Here is an 18,889-nt window from a genome sequence, read left to right as displayed (position 1 = left end):
TAATTGCATCATTCATCTCTTCAGTTACACTATGTGGACATGATCGTGAGAAAGTGGTGCATGCTAACTAGGAATCTTAAAGGCCGGATCTGCTCAGGTCTTCGTGCATTCACTTACTTTGATCAACCTTGAGGTCATCAAAATATTTATAGCAATATATTGCAAATCATGGTGGTGGTGGGATGGGTGGAAGGATGTTGACTGCCTAAGCTATTTCCCTTCATACAACCTTCTCTGGGGCTTGTTGTGTTTGGCAGCAAACAGCCTGTCTCTACTTACCCCTATCTCTGCCAACATTACCTCCATTGCAGATTCTGAGAATCTTTGGTTATAGCAGATACCCCTAATGCTGCTCCTCCCTCTTCTTGTGCTTTCACTCTCTGCCCTTCTCAGGAAACTTTTTGAGCTAATGGACCTAAGTTCCAGCAGCCTTTTAGATGCTGCAGCTAAACTGTAATTCCCTCCTTCCCAGCAGCATAGCAGTAGCCAGGACCAGGATTCTGATGTTAAACTTGCCCTGCATATTAAATTAGCACCCACCCCCACCCACCAAGATAAATATTGTGGGCTACTGGCTCATCGCATTGGTGGGCAGAAATCCCGTTCTGCCATGTTTCCAGTGGGCCTGGGAAAATCCAGGCTCTGATCTCTAGATGCGCTTGCTTCAAGATTACTTGATTGTTTCAACCCATGAGAGTCATTAAAAGGCTATAGAGAGTTAGTTGTACATAGTGTTTGGATAATGTTAAGAAAAATACAATTCTTACCTTTATAGATTGTGCTTTGTGTTGTATACTGGTAATTTGTCGTCCTTTTACACATTCCTTAGCTGATTAGAGTGTATTCTAGATACACAATACAAAACACAGCCTGGCTTAGTACCTGGGCTATTTCCAATATTGTGAATGTGAAAGGAAGGTCACAAAGCCGATACTGCTGTTCACTGTTAAAGCTCAAACTCTTCTAACATCAGAGTACAGGCTTAGTAAAATTACTACTACCTGCAACATAACATTTTACAATATATTCCTGTAATTCTTGTTACGCTAATTTAAAAAAAAACTTTCAAACCAATGAGTATTTCACATACTCAGTCTCTTCTGTTCTCAGCTGCACAGAACACAAAAATAAAAACCTATTAGTAATCATCTGGAGATTAAAGAACACAATAAATAACAATGAAATGTTTGGAGTCTTTGAGAAGTACAAAATTCCAACGAAGTAATTGATTAAGACATGATTTCAACAGATGGTGTAAAATGGATTCTTTGTTGAAAACCTATTTTCTTCCTCCAGGCTTCTATTGTGCCACCACTAGGGACGATGGAACTTTGTAAAGGCAGGATTACTGTCAGGTAGGATGCAAGAATTTCACTTTTTGTAGATCTTAAAATGTGTTAGGAACTGTAGGGCTGATTTTGACTCCCGTTGGGGGTCATACTGACAGGCACTGAGGTGGACAACAAACCATCTGGCTCTCTGAAGCATGAGGACCGGGAGATTTTATCAGTCTCCCAGCCAAACCCGGCGGGAAGCAGCAACTGACCAACGGGTGGGGGCAGGATTTTGGGCGGCAAGAGGCGTCTCCAGGGACTCGAAGCAACGGTCCTCAGCATTCAGGGAAGTAGTTGAGGGGGTTCGGGAAGACCTCGCAATCGGCGGAGGGAGAGGAAACTCTTGTAGCCACAGTATTTATGTGGTTGGTCCAGTTCAGTTTCTGGTCAATTGTGACACCCAAGATGTTGGAGAGTGATTTGGTGATGGTAATGCCGTTGATGGTCAAGGGGAGGTGGTTAGAAACTCTCTTGTTGGAGATGGTCATTGCCTTGCACTTGTGTGGCGCGAATGTTACTTGCCACTTATCAGCCCAAGCCTGGATGTTGTCCAGATCTTGCTGCATGTGGACATAGACTGCTTCATTATCTGAGGAATTGTGAATGGAACTGAACACTGTGCAATCATCAATGAACATCCCCACTTCTTACCTTATGATGGAGGGAAGGTCATTGATGAGGTAACAGTTGAAGAATTAGTCACAGTATGTGAAACAGTGGTGTGTGTGTGATCACAACTGCAGTGAAGATGGAAGATGTCCTTTGGCTATTCTTACTGGAGTTTGTCACTATGACACCAAGGTTTTAACAATATTCTGTAATTGTTCAGCACATCTTGGAAAAAAGAAACTGCAAGCTGGCAGTGAAAGATTTTTCCTCACTTATAATGAAGATGAATTCTCTACCCCAAAGGGGCTGTGGATGCTGAGTCATTGAATATATTCAAGGCTGAGATAGATAGATTTTTGGACTCTAGGGGAATCAAGGGATATGGGGATCAGGCAGGAAAGTGGAGTTGAGGTCGAAGATCAGCCATGATCTTATTGAATGGTGGAGCAGGCTCAAAGGACCATATGGCCTACTCCTGCTCCTAATTCTTATGTTCTTATAAGCAGTTGAAGATGGTTGGGCCTAAGACACTGCCTTGAGGAACTCCTGCAGTGATGTCCTGGGGCTGAGATGATTTGCCTTCAACAACCACCTTCCTTTGTGCTAGGTATGACTCCAGCTAGTGGAGAGCTTTCCCTTTATTCCCATTGACTTCAAATTTATTGGTTCTCCTTGGTGGCACACTTGGTCAAATGCTGCCTTGATGTCAAGGGCAGTCACCTTTACCTCACCTCTGGAATTCAGCTCTTTTGTCCATGTTTGGACCAAGGCTGTAATGAGGTCTGGAGCCAAGTGGTCCTGGCAGAACCCAAACTGAGCATCAGTGAGCAGGTTACTTCTGGGTCTACTTCCCAAAGATGAAACATGGAATTTCCACTGAGGGTTGAGCAGGCAGAAGCTCCATCTGTCCCATTGAAGACCTGTGTGAAGGAGTTGGTGGGAGAAATGGGACGCCACCACCTAATAATTTCCTGCTGCTCCTGCCTCCTCTGCCTCAAGTGACCAGGATGTTGGCAGGATGCTGGTAACTGAATCGAAGGAATGGCATAAAATTGAGTCTCTCAGGAGTGTTGCAGACCATGACCCTGGCCTGGCCCACTCCAGAATACTGCAGGCAGCCTCAATGATATTGACCATCTTCTAAAAAGGTCAATTGTCACTCTTCAATCAATTTTTAAGCCAGACCCAGTGACTTCAGCCCCACACAGGTTTTAAGTAGCGCATTTGCACCCCCATCCTCGCAGCAGGCACTCGGTGTGCTCATATTGACACAGGCACCCCTCTATGTAAATCACCTGACGTAGGAACATTTGGTGGGATGGGCCCCTCCCCCTACTGGTAGTGTGAGAATCCCATTCTGCTGTAGTTATGGTGGCGGAGTGGGATCAACAAATTTTAGGGCCATTTAGTTTTAACTCCAATAGGTCAGCAAGTTTATCCAGTGAGTAGCTGAGCCTGTGGACTGGGCTAATGCCAGAATCAATCACTGGTCTTGCCAATCTCAGTTAAGGCAGCAGTTGAAGTACTAAAAGTAACCTGAACACTTATTTGGAAAATTAATCTTAATGCTTATTTGGATGTAGGGGGAGGACGGGACTTTGCTGAGCTGTGATCCGCATTATAGATGCATAGCCTAATAATATTCACCGAAGTTCCTATATGTATAATGATTTCCTGGGTGAGGACTGGAGGGTGCCCAGGAGTGTGGTGCCAGATCCCAGAAAAGAGTCGACCCAGAAGAGGAGGGGAGAAAAATTAAAAGAAAATTGTCAAGACTTCCACCACCTCCATGTCTAACCAATATTTTTCCTTAGTACAGAAAATACCATCAGTATTTTATAGTTTACACAGAATTGTTTTATTCTTAATATTGTGCATTTATATTGCATCTTTCACAATCTCAGGACATCCCAAAGCACTCACAGACAATAAGTTACTTTTGAATTATAGTCACTATTTAATGTATGGAAATGCAGTAGCCAATTTGTACATAGGAAGGTCCCACACACAAAATTGAGATAAATGATTAGCTAATCTATTTCAATGAGGGTGGTTGTGGGATATATGTTGGCCCACATGTTGGGAGATCGGGCCTCAATTTGATGATTCATCTGAAAATCAGCACCACTGACAAGAAGCACTCCCTTAGTACTACAGTGAAGTGTCAGCCTAGATTGTGTGCTCAAGTCTGTGGTGTGGGGTTTGAACCCACAACCTTCCGACTCAGAGGCGAGAGTGCTGCCACTGATGCGGATACATGTAATGCAGTGTAGATGCCTAGTTGATATTGGAATATCTGAGGAACTTTATGCCAATGAGCAGGGTCATTTTCCCTACTTTCAACCATATATGCATCAGAGTCCCCCTTCGGGCCATACTGTAAAACAGTATTGCTTCCTCTTGCTCTTGGTGAGACAGACTCATTAAAAAAAAACTTGCATTTATATAGCGCCTTTCACAACCACTGGACATCTCAAAGTGCTTCACAGGCAATGAAGTACTTTGAGTTTAGTCACTGTTGTAATGTGGGAAATGCGGCAGCCAATTTGCGCACAGCAATCTCCCACAAACAGCAATGGGATAACGAGCAGATAACCTGTTTGTGAGAAATATTGGCCAGGACACCGGGGATAACTCCCCTACTCTTCTTCGAAATAGTGCCATGGGATCTTTTACGTCCACCTGAGTGAGCAGACGGGACCTTGGTTTAACGTCTCATCCAAAAGATGGCACCTCTGACAGTACAGCACTCCCCTGGAGTGTCAGTCTAGCTTTATGTGCGCAAGTCCCTGGAGTGGGACTTGAACCCACAACCTTCTGACTCAGAGGCGAGTGTGCTACCAACTGAGCCACAGTTAACACTGACATAGAACCAAAGAACAGCACAGAAGGAGGTCATTTAGCTCATCATGTCTGTGCCAGGTGTTTACTAAAGCAAGAATCAATTTTGGTCTGGGATGTTGACTTCTGCTACCGTTGGCACTGGAGGGCTCTCTGGTCAGCCAGCAAGAGACAGCATCTTAACATGAAGAAAAACCATGGTTGGGTGATTTCTACAATACCATGGTTATTGTCATTTCTAGGAGATTCACAATTATACTGCATGACATACCTTGTATTCAAAGGGTTGAATAGCTATAGTTGGTAGGTTTTTGTTGTCTAAATTGTAGTAATGTCTAAACTGTAGCTTTAAAAATAAAGGGGAATATACATATAATTCAGCATCACTGTATTAAGTAATAAAACTTGAAAATGAAAGATTGCAAGTGCATAAATTTGGACATTAACAATTGATTGTTTAATAAACATTACAGTAAAGAATATGCAAGAGCTATTGAAGATCTAAATTGTAACGGTGGCCCTTACAATAATCTGCAAGCAGCAAGTGAGACACCTAAAAAAATCTCAAAAGATGTATACGGGGAACCTGACACTTATCGCTGGAAGACAGAATATGATTTATCATACAACATGAACCCTGATGTAAGTTCTAATGAACAGACAAGTGAAACTTGATTCACTGAGTTGTTACAAAATCCTAAGGCATGCATTTCTGACTATGCTGAATATATCTTACAGGGCACTTGGAAATAAGAGCACCGTCTCTGTACTTTGCAAAGTTCAACAGGCCCGAAAAGGTATTTTGAAAAACGGCAAATATGAAACGAGGTTTTTGTCAATTATCAGTGTCTAATAAATACAGAAATTCAACTTCTGCTTATGCAGTGATTTTTCATTAGATAAATATTTTACATTTGGATTTAAATAATTTGAGTTTACCTATTGCAAAACAATTCTGAAGCTATTAAAAATAAAAGCATTTCCTTTTCGTTGTAAAATACTCTATAAAACAAATGGCCATTGCATATACTTTTTTTTAAAAAGCAGAGGAGCTGTGGGATATGATTTACATCCCATGAGTGAGTTGACCGGATAACTCATGAGGATCTTCTGAATAGATCATGGCAAATAACACGAACAGGATGTAACTCCAATATTGCAGATCCTTGTGCGTTTTTTAATACTATGTTAGTTAATTAAAATAAAAATTAAATGTAAATATAACCTTTAAATACAAACTAATAAAAGCATAAATTGTGGAGTGGTTTCAGTGATCTTACTCAACATTTTATCACTCAAAGTAGTATCTTTCCATGAGTATTGCATCTTTCTCATTCAATATTTAATGGAAATTACATACAGGTGTTGAATAATATGTACTATTTTATGTTTTAGTAATGTGAAAGTGAACAGTAAGAATATGATGGTGCTTTAAGCATTCTCTCCCTCCAGTTAACAATGACCTTCATTACTGTTTATATGTGCAGCTGAAATTGTGAATTAATTATGCTTTACACAATATCAGGAATATTTTAACCATAGTAACAAACATCAGTCTTGAATTTAAGTAGGAAAACAGGGTCAGTTTCCCCCCCACAAATAACATGGTTGTTTGTTCAAATTATGCAACCTTGTCCTGTTCTGTGTTTAGAAAAGTTGGATCATAGACTCTCTTGATTTTCCAACACCAATCCATTTAACTGAAAGAAAGCAAAGACAAATTTCCAGTCATTGTCCAATGTTTGCATACCAAAAAAAAGGCAATGCAACTTAGTTACTATTAGAAGATCTTGTGGTAAATATTTATAAAAGGAAATTCCTTGAAAAGCAAATACTAATAAATTTGTTGCTTAAATGTAAATCTGCTACAACTTATCAAGTTCCCTGCAATGTTATTTCTGAAAACTCACTTGGGACTCCCACATGATTTTCAATAAATCTGATGTAGTTTTGAGCCTTTGGTGGGAGATCGTCCCATGTCCGAGCACTGGCAATGCTGGTCTTCCAGCCTGGAAGTGTTTCATACTCAACCTCTACTTGGTTCAGGATTTCCTGATTTGCTGAAGGAATGGATAAACCACAACAATGAAGTAATAATAATACTAACATCTTATTCTATCAGAGCACAAGGTACAGCAAATTGTACAACATTATAACTAAAATAACCTGGATAGAAACTATTAAGCTGGAAGTCAGAATATCAGAACAGTAGCAAACTGTAGTTATGGCCCAGAATTTAGGGTCAGCGGCAAAGCAAAGATGTTTGCCACTGGCCCCGAAAAAAGCTGCCCACAAAGATCTTCCGATCGCTGCAGTGAGAAGTTTGCCTTTCTCGACACGCAACTCAGATCAGTGTAGAATAGTGGGGAATCCCTTGTGCGAGCTGCTGTGACGTCAACAAGCTGTCTAAGCAGCCAATCACAATGCAGAATTCTTACAGACAGGGAACCAGGAAGTAAAGAAGTTGCTTTTATTCAGACTTTTTAACAATGTTAGAGAGCAAAACAAAAATTGGGGCTCTCACATGGGGAAAAGGTAATCTGAAATAAATATAAACAAACTTTAAAAAATATAATTTGTTTTACAGTTTCTTAAAATTTGTCATTTTCATCATTATGGTTAAATTTGACACTCCACAAAATTAAAATTCGTTTTTCAGGGCCATAACATTTGTTTAGCAGTCAATACGCTGTTAAAACCCCAGTTACACCTAATTCAACAAGGCCTAACTTTTAATAGGGTATTTAACAGCGACATTACCGCAGAAAAATCCAAGTTTTGGTCAGTTTCACTGATTGCCGGCTATGCGGTGGTGGGGGGGGGGGGGGGGGCGGGGGAAACAGCGCAGCCAATGTAGGAAAAGTGAGTGACTGACCGCAACTTCAGGATTTCCGTGTTTAGATGCACATGCGCTACTTCCTGAAGTTGCGGTCAGTTTCAAAGGGGTAATAACAGCGAACGCTGTTAGTTCGCTATTATTACCTACCGCAAATTCCGGGCCATAAGTAGGGGGTTATTTGGGCCAAAGGGTGAAAACAGGCATTAAATGGGTGCCGTGCTAATAAGACTCGCTGGTTTGAAAGTCTGGCTTGCAATTTTGGTCCTAATTGCCGATTACCATAATTTGAACTTGCCTGAAGGTGCTAAAAGAGAGACATGTGCAGATTTAGCATTCAAGTGCTGATTAGATGCAATTTTCGTGGAGCGGTATATGTGGGCTCCTCGCACCCACTTCCACTAAAGGTGTGGAGTGGGCTGGCTGACACACAGCGGCAGGTTTCATGGCTCAGGGACCGAGGATGAGGGCGCGCAGCTTCTTGAACGCGGCACTGGAGGTCCAGAGGAGGAGGGATCTCCTATATCTGCAGAGGGGGAAGGAGTCCACTGTGCCCTCCTGTCCCCCTCTCCTCCAGCAGCTGGTGCTGCTCTGCCTGGCCCGAGTCATCCTCACACTCCTCGTCCAGACCAAGGGGGATCGCTAGCAAGATGCTGATGACCAAGCACTCCCTTTCTCATGGTGACTCCTACAAAGTTTCCAATAAAAGCACAGTAGCACAGCACTGACTCGTTTTAGGCGAGTCCTCAAGAGAATTTACAGAATAAATGTTGATAAAATGTTGAAGTCTTGACGAAGTGTCCCAGAAAGTCTCCCGTCGTGTTTCAAAAATCCTCTTCAAACCTCCAGCAGCAAGTGAACAGTAAAAGGTGATATACCTTTAAGTAGCTCTCGAAATCCTCTGCAACGACTTGTTTACTCCCAAACAGCTGGTTGATGTTAGGAGAGGGCGTTAGGACTAGCGCTGGCCACCAAAATGTCATGCAGCCTTTTTAATGAGCGCTAGCAGGCAATTTATCAATCAGCCTGTTAATGAGCCTCCAGGTGGCTGTTCCTAGCACAAGCTTCAACTCTTTCATCAAGATGGTGTCTTGCGCTAAACGTTTCAGCTCAAGACCTCATCTTGGCCACCTCGGAGGCTCTTTAACGTCCATTGAAAATCGCCCCCTTAGTGTTTTAGGATTTCAAATGCCCACATATTGTATTTCAAAATGTAAAATAGGAATAAAAGGATATAGCATATGTAGCTGATGGAGCATTTTTGCGCGGTCAGGCGGTTTTAGATCAAATGAAAGCAAAATACTGCGGATGTTGGAAATCTGAAATAAAACCAGAAAATGCTAGAAATACGCAGCTACGGTCAGGCAGCATCTGTGGAGTGAGAAACAGTTAACATTTCAGGTCATTGACCTTTTCATCAGAACTGGCAAATGTTAGTGATGTAAAATGTTTTAAGCAAGTAGAGGCAGGGAAAGGTGGAGGGGAAGAACAAAAGGGAAGGTCTGTGAGAGGGTGGAAGGCAGGAGAAATTAAATGACAAAAGGGATGATGGGGCAAGGAAAAGGGGGTGGCAATGGGATAATGAAGAAACAAAGGATGGGTCTAGAGGAGCTGTAAATGGCACCGGCAGAATCATAACCAGCACCTGCTGTCTGAAAAAAATAAGAGCAATGGTTATGATCTGAAATTGTTGAACTCGGAAGGCTGTAAAATGCCGTTCCTCAAGCTTCCATTGAGCTTGATTAGAACAGTGTAGAAGGCCGAGGACCAAGAGATCAGAATGGGATGGAGAATTAAAATGGCAAGCGACAGGAAGCTCAGAATCACACTTGCGGACTGACCGTAGGTGTTTAGCAAAGCGATCATCCATTCTGCATTTGGTCTCCCCAATGTAGAGGAGATCGCATCATGAGCAGTGAATACAGTATACTTAATTGAAAGAAGTAAATCGCTGTTTCACCTGGAAGGAGTGTTTGGGGCCCTGGACAGTGGGAAGCGAGGAGTTAAAAGGGCAGATGTTGCATCTCCTGCACTTGCACGGGAAGGTGCTGCGTGAATGGGAGGGAGTGTTGGGGTGATTGAGGAGTGGATCAGGGTGTCGTGGAGGGAACGGAACCTTCAGAGTACTGAAAGGGGAGGGTAAGAGGTGTTTGGTGGTGGGATCACGCTGGAGGATGAATCTGGAGGCTGGGGTTTGGAGGAAGTGAGTGGAGTCAAAGAAGTTTTTCAATGTGAGAGCAAGCTTAGCCAGGCAGAGGAGGGTGGTGGTGGATTGGGCCTCCGTTCAACAAAGAAGCAGAGGGCCCTCAGACCATCCTGTTGGGTGATGGAGGTGTAGCGGGATTGGATGTCCATGGTGATAAGGAGACAGTTAGGGCCAGGAAACTGGAAACTGTTAAAGTGGCGGAGGACATCGGAAGAGTCGTGGATGTAGGTGGGAAGAGACTGGACAAGGGAGACCAGAGTCCGGCCTGAAAATGTGCATCGGGCTTCATTAATATGAATTGGATGAGCTGCCGCTGCTTTAGTAGGTAGCTCACCCATTTGAAGAAAATGAGTATCGGGCTGCTTGCCTCGGAAGGAGGGGATGGAGCAGCACTCTATGGTGGCAGCAAAGCAGGAAGACATGGTTCTGGGCTTTGCTTGGATAGCAAGCTTTCCCCATGTGCAGGACATTATTGACTGCACCCACATAGCCTTGCATGCTCAATATAAAGAACTCGGAGAAAACAAACAGGAAAGGCGTGTACTCGCTGAATGTGCAGCTGGTATGCGATGACAGGAATCGCATCATGCAGGTCTGCACCCAATTGTCCGCCAATTATCATGATGCCTTTAGCTTACGCCAGTCCTCAATTCCCCCCCCCCCTCGATTCCATCCAGACCATCGGGCATCAGGCTGGCTGCTTGGGGACAAGGGTTTTACCTTGAACATGTGGCGCATGACACCTGCCAGAAACCTGAGCAGAGACCCAGAGAAGCGATACAATCAGAGCCATGCCTCGACCAGAGCTCTGATTGAGCAAACAATCGGCATCTTGAAACAGGTTCCACTACTTGATGTACACCAGCAGATCACTGAGGAACGCTTTGGTTGAATCATCTGTCCCCCACACCTGCCACCACCCCACACCAACAGTCCCTCCTGCCATCAGACCCAGTTCCTTCACCCTCCAGATGAATGCCCTCAATTTAAACACTGGCATCGGTATTTCTATCACATCACATGGCATGGTCAATTAACACCAATCCAAAGAAACTCTGCACAAGAAACTGACTCCAAATGGATCATTTTTCAATTATGAACAAAGTAAAAGTCACCTTTGTGCAATCCCCGAATACCTGTTTTAGGTGCTCTTTTACTTAATCTCTCTTCTTCTTAGGCAGTCCCTCGGAACCGAGGATGACTTGCTTCCACATTAAAAATGAGTTCTCAGGTGACTGAGGAGTCCAATGCGGGACCTACAGTCTCTGTCACAGGTGGGGCCGATGGTGGTTGAAGGGGCGGGTGGGGTGATTGGGTTGACGTGCGCTCCTTGCGCTGGGCTTCTGCTTGCTCCCGGCAAAGAGACTCGAGGTGTTCGGCGCCTTCCCAGTTGCTTCTCCACTTTGTGCGGTCTTGGGCCAGGGGTTCCCAGGTGTCGGTGGGGAGGTTACACTTTTTCCAAGGAGGCTTTGAGGGTGTCCTTGAAGCATTTCCTCTGCCCATCTGGGGCTCTCTTGCCGTGCCGGAGCTTCGAGTAGAGCGCTTGTTTTGGGAGTCTCGTATTGGGCATGCAGACGATGTGACCCGTCCATCGGAGCTGATAGAGCGTGGTATAGACCGACCATAGAACATATATATCAGAAACGCTGCCTACGGAGGGCACGGACCATCATCAAAGACCCTACCCACCCCAGCCACAGTCTGTTCGCCCTCCTACCATCTGGAAGACGCTACAGATGCATTCGCACCCGTACGACCAGATTTAGGAACAGCTTCTTTCCCAGGGCTGTCATCCTACTGAACTCCACAAATAAACACTAAAGCCTGCACATCTGCCGATGCACTTAATTCACTTTATTATGGTCATATTTATGCTAATATATATGTACAAATGTATGTTGAAATGTTTAAGTGTCCTAATCCAAATTGTACACTCTCGGGAGCCGCAAGCCTACATTTCGTTGTACTGCACTTGTGCACTAACAATGACAATAAAAGTTGATTTGATTTGATTTGATTTGGTCAAAGCTTCGATGCTGGCCTGAGCGAGAACATAGACGTTGGTGCGCCTATCCTGCCAATGGATTTGCAGGATCTTGCGGCGGCAGCATTGGTGGTACCTCTCCAGTGCTTTGAGGTGCCTACTGTACATGGTCCATGTGTGAGGCATACAGGAGGGCAGGTATCACTGCTGCTCTGTAGACCATGAGCTTAGTGCTCATATTAGGTGCTATTTTAGTGGCTGCAGCACAGATGGACATTCACTGAGAGCATTTGAGATGGCTGTGGGCAACCACAAGGAGTGGCCTGAGGGGGCACAGCTGCAGAATCTCAGTTATGACTGGGGCAATCTGGCTCAGCTGTCTTTCTGACACCAACACGGGCATTGGTTGAGCAGCTGGTGAGGAGCAGGTGTGCTGTCATCCTGAGAGAGAACAGCATGTGCCTCTCCCGTGGCACCACTGCCACTCACATGGGGCTATGCCTCAGCACTCCCACTGCTTTACAGGAGAAGGGTTTGGTATCCTATCCATGCTTGCATTCACACTTAGCAAGCTGGAGATGGTGGTAACCAGAGCCATAAAGGCAGCTGTCTGAAGATCCATCAAAGCTGTCAGAGCCATCACCACAGGCACCATAACAGAGGACTATGCTGCACTGTGCATATAAGTGACAATATGCTTCATGGTTGATTGCATTGATTTGATGCCTTGCGTAATGACCTCACTCAAGTTGGAGAGAGACTCCTCTCCACACTGTCCAACAATGTGCACAGGTGGTGCATAGCCATCAGTCTTCTTTTATAGGCTGGGCCCTGAAGGTCTTTATCTGTGCTCTCTACAACAGGGCTAAGATGTGGGCTTGACCTTTGATAAGCTGGTTCCTAGGCCGCCCTTTCATCCTGTGCACTTGTGCTATCCCAGTGCAGACCCCTCTAACTGACTCTCTAAAATATGTTGATGTCTGAGCTGATGCTTGAAAGGGTAAGATAGAGTGGCAATGCATCTTTGAGAGGACTGTCCTCCTCTTCCTCTGCTCCAGCTGGGCCCTTGATTTGCGATGGACCCAGAAAGAGAAGAGGGACAGGGATAGCTGTTAGTGGTAAGGGTTAGCAGAAACAGACGAGTGGCAGCTCAAACCAGCACTAGGTTGTCATGCAGGGTGTGTGAGGAGGAGAGATCAGCGAGAAGAGGAATGGAAGAAAAGATGGCTAAACACCATGTGGAAAGTATCTTCCGGCCTCGACACCTGGCACCCTTTTGGCTTGCCTTCTGCCCACTGCATCAATGGAGGCCTCCTCCATTGGGGACAACACTTGGATTGATGGTGGCCCTCCTTCTGTGCACTTCTGCTCCCTCTTATTGTGTGCATGCTTATCCTGCAACAAGATAAGGAGTGTGTTGGTGTGTAGTCTGCTGGAGGGTTGTGTGTTTCAGAGTAACATAGTTTGGATAATGTGTGAAAGATGCCACAGGTGTGGGGAAGTGAGAGCAGTAATTAAGAGGACCATAGCAGGTAGAGTGTGCAAATAGCAGCAGAAAGAGGTAGAGTGAAGTGTGATTCTGTGATTGGAGGAGAGTGATGGGAACCTGAGGAGGGTAGGCTACACATGCAGGGCTAAGCAGAGAGTAAGAGAGGTGCGAGTCAGAGTCTTACCTTAGCACTCTGGTCAAATCATTGAATTTTTTCCACAACATTGCTGCCAGATCCTGGGCACCATGCTAGGTGCAGTCACCTGCTCGGACATCACTGCGCACTGTTGCTATGCAATTTGCCTTGGCACTTTTCTTCCTTTAGTCAGAAACAGAAACACTCCTTCTTTCTGCTGACCTCCTCTACAAGAACTTCCAGTGTTGTCTGAAAATTGAGGAGCCCTTGCAGAACTCAGACTGTTGTATGTTCCAAATTTGTAGGCTGAAGTATGCAGCACAGGTAAGGTGCACCTCCCCTTTAAGAGGTGCAGGCTGCCTTTAAATGGTGACACTCCTGCCTGAATTCACACCCATCTAGGGGCAATCTGCCAATGACCAGCATGACAGCTTACTCATAATATGCAAATGAAATATGAACATAAAAATGGTTTGTGTCTCTCACCCATGTAATTGGGTGGGTGCCGTAGACACCTTAACCATTTCATGCTCGCTTTTGGGTGGAGGTTGAAAATCTCCCCCATAAAGTCATGAGCATGTCACAGAAACAGTCCTTATATGTGAAATAAAGTATTCTATCATATGGCTTAAACAACAGTTGTGGGTATTATTAAAAGGATTTTAAATGTACATACAATATTTGATGGGGCTTGGTTTACTAGGGCGTGGTTTACTAAAGAAAACTTGAGTGACATCAATCATACGTCCCAAATGCTGACTGGCTCTGTGATTTGTATTTTGATAATCATCACTTTCTATTTTATGTTACAAGGTGAATCATAACTTTGAAGGTGTTTGTGGTACTTGTTCTTTGCAATTCCACATCAATATGTTAGGTTGAGATGTGGATATTTCAAGCTGTGCACATTTTCTTGATGGAAGTGCATTTTTTTCCTGCATTGAAATAAAGCTAGGTTGAAAATCAACAAAAGATTATTAAGCATGAGGCTAAAATATTTGGTTGCTGTGTTGCATACAATACCTGGAAAATATGGGATTCTCTTTCCATTCAGTTTGTAAGCTAAACCGATTTTAATCTGATCAAGGACCTCCAGGATATCCAGCTTCGTTAATGCCAAGCTATGGATTTAGAAATAATGTCACTGTTACAATTGAATGAATGAGTGTGTCAATTTTTTAGTAACTACACCCTATCTGCATGGTAACTTATTACTTTTGATACCGAGGTGGATATGCATCACAGTGCCGTGAGGCATTGTTTCGGTTATTCTATTTGGAGCACAAAGAGGTACTTTGTAATAATAAATATATTATAGTTCTCCAAGTTATATGGGTTTCTGTTGTACCTTAGAATTCCAGTCATGTATCTGGGGAAATGGTTTTGTGCAATACAGGATATGTGCTTTTGGCTATTACTACTCAATTGACCAACAAAACATTTCGGGGAACACTTTGTTGGAGAGAAGGGAGCTATACAACATTTTTTTTTTTTTTTTTTTTTTTTAAAAAGTACATTGCCCCTTTAAAGGAAGAGTCAGAGAAATAGTCAAAGTTACATCATGAAGGAGTTTGAGAACATTGTGTGGCATACTGGTCATGATAACTTTGTTGCTTTAGAAACAGTAACTTAGCTTCAGTCATACTTGAGCACCACATTAACTTATTCTCCATGACTTTGCAGTGCACTACAATTGTCCAACAAATGTAAAGAGCAGAAAATAAATATTTGCCTTGTGGCAAAATGCTATCTGCATTCTGAAGTTCAGAATGCATGTAAATACAATAAAATGAGCTAGAAGAGCAGCACAGTGCTCTGGAGGCAGGGTTGAGGTAAATTCGATAGTGGGGTAGATTTTGACATTGTGCGACATTGGGTGATAGGGAATCGGCACCCATTTTACATCTTTCCGATTCTTATTTCATTGAATTCCACTCCATTTTCTCTCTTTTTTTCTAGACAGTGACTCATGTTAGGGTGTGATTCTATGGATGTTGCCATTCTTGAACCACGATAGTAAATGCCAAATGGTTATTTAAACACTTTGGGGGGGAGCGGGTATCACAGCAAAACCTGATCTTGTGCTCACTTGAGATGCACATACTAGCAGGGATCACTAGATAGCAATCAAGAGCAAGAGCTCTGATTTTTCTCTCCATATCCCTAGGACACAGAGGCCAAGTATAGTGCCCAGCACTGCTCTGGCTGGGATCAGCTAGCTCAACACACATTAGGGCCTAGAAATTGGGTATAGCTCCGCTTGGGGCATTAGAATTGGCGCAGCGCAAAGTTTATAGCCAGACGCAACTTATCGCCACTTGGCGCGATATTGGGTTGCATCGCCCCTAAAGGTGATTGAGGCGCGAATTCAGGCATTACACGGGACTCCTAAGGCGCTAAACTTCCGGCGCAACCCAATATCGGAGCGGACGGGCGCAGCGCAGGTGCTCTCAATTACCAATGACCACGAGACTTCCAGGCGCCGGCCAGCTCTTAAAGGGGTGGGTCAGTCAGCTTCAGCATCCACACTCTGCGCCTTGCAGGCCTCAGAATCGGCGCATGCCCTTCTCTGGCGCTAAAAACTTGGACCAGATGGAGAAGGTGAGACAGAGAGCAGAGCGCTTCACCAATGAGGCTCTGGAGCAATTGGTGGCCGCAGTGGAGTGCCGGCGAGATGTTCTCTACCCAGACAATGGCAGGAGGCCGAATCATAAGGACTACCGACGAGCTTGGAGGGATGTATGCCAGAGGGTCAACTCCAGCAGCATGGTGACCAGGAGCCCTGTCCAATGCAAAAAGAAATTCAACGACCTCACTCGGGTCGTGAGGGTGGGTGTTGTTTCTGCAAACTTCTGCATCCCTTCATTTGCACCTGACTTTATGGCTACAGGGTGGCCTGTGCCCCATTGGCCATCTGCCAGCAAGCACCCATGGCCCTTTCTGGGCACACATGCACATTTGACTAAAGGCCTCATGTAAGGGCTCTTCCACCATGGGGGGCATGAGATGATCACTCAGGGCATCTGGTAACATAACTTCCCCTCCTTTCCCCTGCAGTCCAAGCTGGCGAGGACTGGCAAAGACCAGCTTCGCACCAGTGGAAGACCTCCACAAGTGGTCACTCTCACGGATCTCGAGGAGAGAGTCCACCAGATTCTTGGAGGACGTCCGAGTGGTCCTGTAACCACTGCAGCTGCCGACCCCATTGTCGACAGCGATGGTAAGGTTCTCACCTTTTACAACTGTCTCCTTCCACTTGTTCCCCCCGCCAGCATGCTTTCTCACGGTGGACTCATGTCAGCCTTGCCGCAATCTGGCATCCCTTGCTGCCAAGCTGTCCTTTTGCTAAAGCCACTCTTCCACCTCCCTGCTTTCAGATGCTGCATCACCAGCTCGGGAGCCGGGCCCTCAAGCTGCCAGTGCCAGTGCCTCCAAAGGCTCAATGAGAAAAGTACTGTCCAACAGAAGGTCAGCAACTCTCTCCAGCAGCGATCAGAATGGCCAGCCCAAATGGCTGCAGCTTTTATACTAGTGCTGTCCCCTTTAAATAGCACCCCCCGAGTCCGAGAAGGGCCTGGGAACGCTCCATCCAACTGTCACTAATAGCGCCAGGCGGAAAAGTTGCGGGCACCACCGAATATCCGGTCCGGGGTGCCAAAAAGGCGTTGCACACTGAAATGACGTCATGATCTGCCTGCGCACGCAAAGAGTTAGCGCCGGCGCTAAAAGGATACTCAATATGGGAGGTGGCGCTATATTCACTGCGCCCGCCCGAAAATTGGGTAACACCCCAATTCTCGGGCTCTTTAGGTGCTAATCGCTGGCGTTACCAACCGAATTTCTAGGCCTAGGGATTAAACTTGGGACTGTCCTGCTCCGAATGGCTCAATCCTACACCATGCAATGCGTTTTTCTAAATAGTTGTCAAGTGAGCCAATTCCATATCTTTCCGACTTTACGTATTGCACTTTAAGCCGACAATGTAAATGTTGTTGGAGAACTATATTCCAGCCTTCATATTAAACAGATGGACATTTATCATTTGTTGTTTGTGGGGCCTTGCTGAATCGGCCTACAAAACAGTAACTACACTCCAAAATAATTCTTTGGCTATGAAATGCTTTGGGATGCTCGGAGATGTAAAGGTGCTAAATAAATTGAAGTTCTTTCTTTGCTGGTAACACAATACATAAAATGGAATCTGATCCAATGTACTTACGCGGTAAATCCATTGATCATATTAGCATACTTCAGTATGACTAGGTCTAACCAGCCACAGCGTCTCTTCCTGCCTGTAGTTACACCCACTTCATTGCCTCGAGATTGTAGCAGTTCACCGATTTCCTGAAATGTTCCAGCTCAATTTCAGCAACTTAACATGTGAAGGAAGCTTAATCTTGTTATACAGTAGTACTTACATTTATAATGCAATTCATTAAAAATATTTGTACATACAAATAGAGTTTAGAACAAATGCTGGACTATCCAAATATTACTGCCATAATGTTTGCCTAGTATTAAACAGATTATAGATAACAGCAATACCAATTCAGACAATTATGGGAAGAATTTTATTAGGGGACTTCCACTGGAACATGAGTTCTGGAATAAGCCCCATCTCCATACTATCTATATTTTTTTTCTTACTTTTTGGTAAAATTAGATTTATTGGCAGAGTACAAGATCAGAATCTCCTATGGAAGAGTTGGCAGGCTGGATTTTCTGCTGCTCCTCTGCTGGTGTAGCAATGTCATTTTGGCAGGTGAGGGCCGGTGTTTGCATCCTTCCCGATTTCCAGCGGCAGTTATGCTGGGTGCATACCCACTGTCTAGCAACAGCATGCCATTTGACATCACACGTCATGATTTTGGCTCCGATCACCTGATGTTGGGGATGCCTGTATGAAATAGGCGTTCCCTGTTGTGATGGTGCTTTGAGTAAACGGGAAGTGTTATTGTTGCTAATTAAGGCTGCTGTATGGAACCCCAAATTATTAAAAAAAAAATTTTTGCACTCTTTTTCAGGGAAGTCAATCAGGCAGCCAAGGAGAAGGTCCTGTAGTAGGATTGTAAAAATATTTCTAAGCATCCCCCCACTCCCCTCAGGAGATTTCTGCATTGGGGTGGCTTTTCCCCCAGATATTCTCCTATTCTTGGCTGCAATGGAAGATGAAGAGAGTGAAAAACAGAGTGAAAGGCTTCTAGCTTGGACCCAATTTGCATTATGGAAGACTTCAACTTTCTTTGTATTAAATGGTCTGATGGGAAAGTTTAGTGGGGAGAGTAGCTGAGATTTTGTGGACATCATCAATGATCGTTTCTTACATATAGGGATAAACAAATTCTATATCTGTTTTTTAGCAATGACCCTAGTTCTGTATCAAACCTCCATGTGGGGGAACACCTGGCCAGCTCTGATCATAATACAATTATGTTTCGTCTTATTGGCCAATCC

General features: G+C 44.4%; 2 protein-coding genes across 3 annotated transcripts in view; one reads left to right on the top strand and one right to left on the bottom strand.

The window, feature by feature from the left end:
- Positions 1–5,459, top strand: part of LOC147109300 (uncharacterized) — a 36,956-nt gene extending 31,497 nt beyond the window's left edge. Inside the window, exons 4-5 of the mRNA XM_086004185.1 lie at positions 1,297–1,355; positions 5,258–5,459. Of these exons, the coding sequence (XP_085860311.1) occupies positions 1,297–1,355; positions 5,258–5,459 (261 nt within the window). The remainder of the gene's footprint in view (positions 1–1,296; positions 1,356–5,257) is intronic.
- adss1 (adenylosuccinate synthase 1) overlaps positions 5,219–18,889 on the bottom strand; it is a 79,193-nt gene continuing 65,522 nt past the window's right edge. For both annotated transcript variants that reach the window (XM_086003107.1, XM_086003106.1), the window contains 4 exons: positions 17,655–17,779; positions 14,459–14,556; positions 6,695–6,844; positions 5,219–6,484 (listed from right to left, as the gene is read on the bottom strand). In XM_086003107.1, the coding sequence (XP_085859233.1) occupies positions 6,432–6,484; positions 6,695–6,844; positions 14,459–14,556; positions 17,655–17,779 (426 nt within the window). In that variant the 3' untranslated portion in view covers positions 5,219–6,431. The remainder of the gene's footprint in view (positions 6,485–6,694; positions 6,845–14,458; positions 14,557–17,654; positions 17,780–18,889) is intronic.

This window comes from Somniosus microcephalus, chromosome 12 (genome assembly GCF_052327205.1).
Source record: "Somniosus microcephalus isolate GS21.2 chromosome 12, FLI_Smic_1.0, whole genome shotgun sequence".
In the NCBI taxonomy this organism is placed as follows: domain Eukaryota; kingdom Metazoa; phylum Chordata; class Chondrichthyes; order Squaliformes; family Somniosidae; genus Somniosus; species Somniosus microcephalus.
This window is presented reverse-complemented; position numbering and strand designations above follow the sequence as displayed.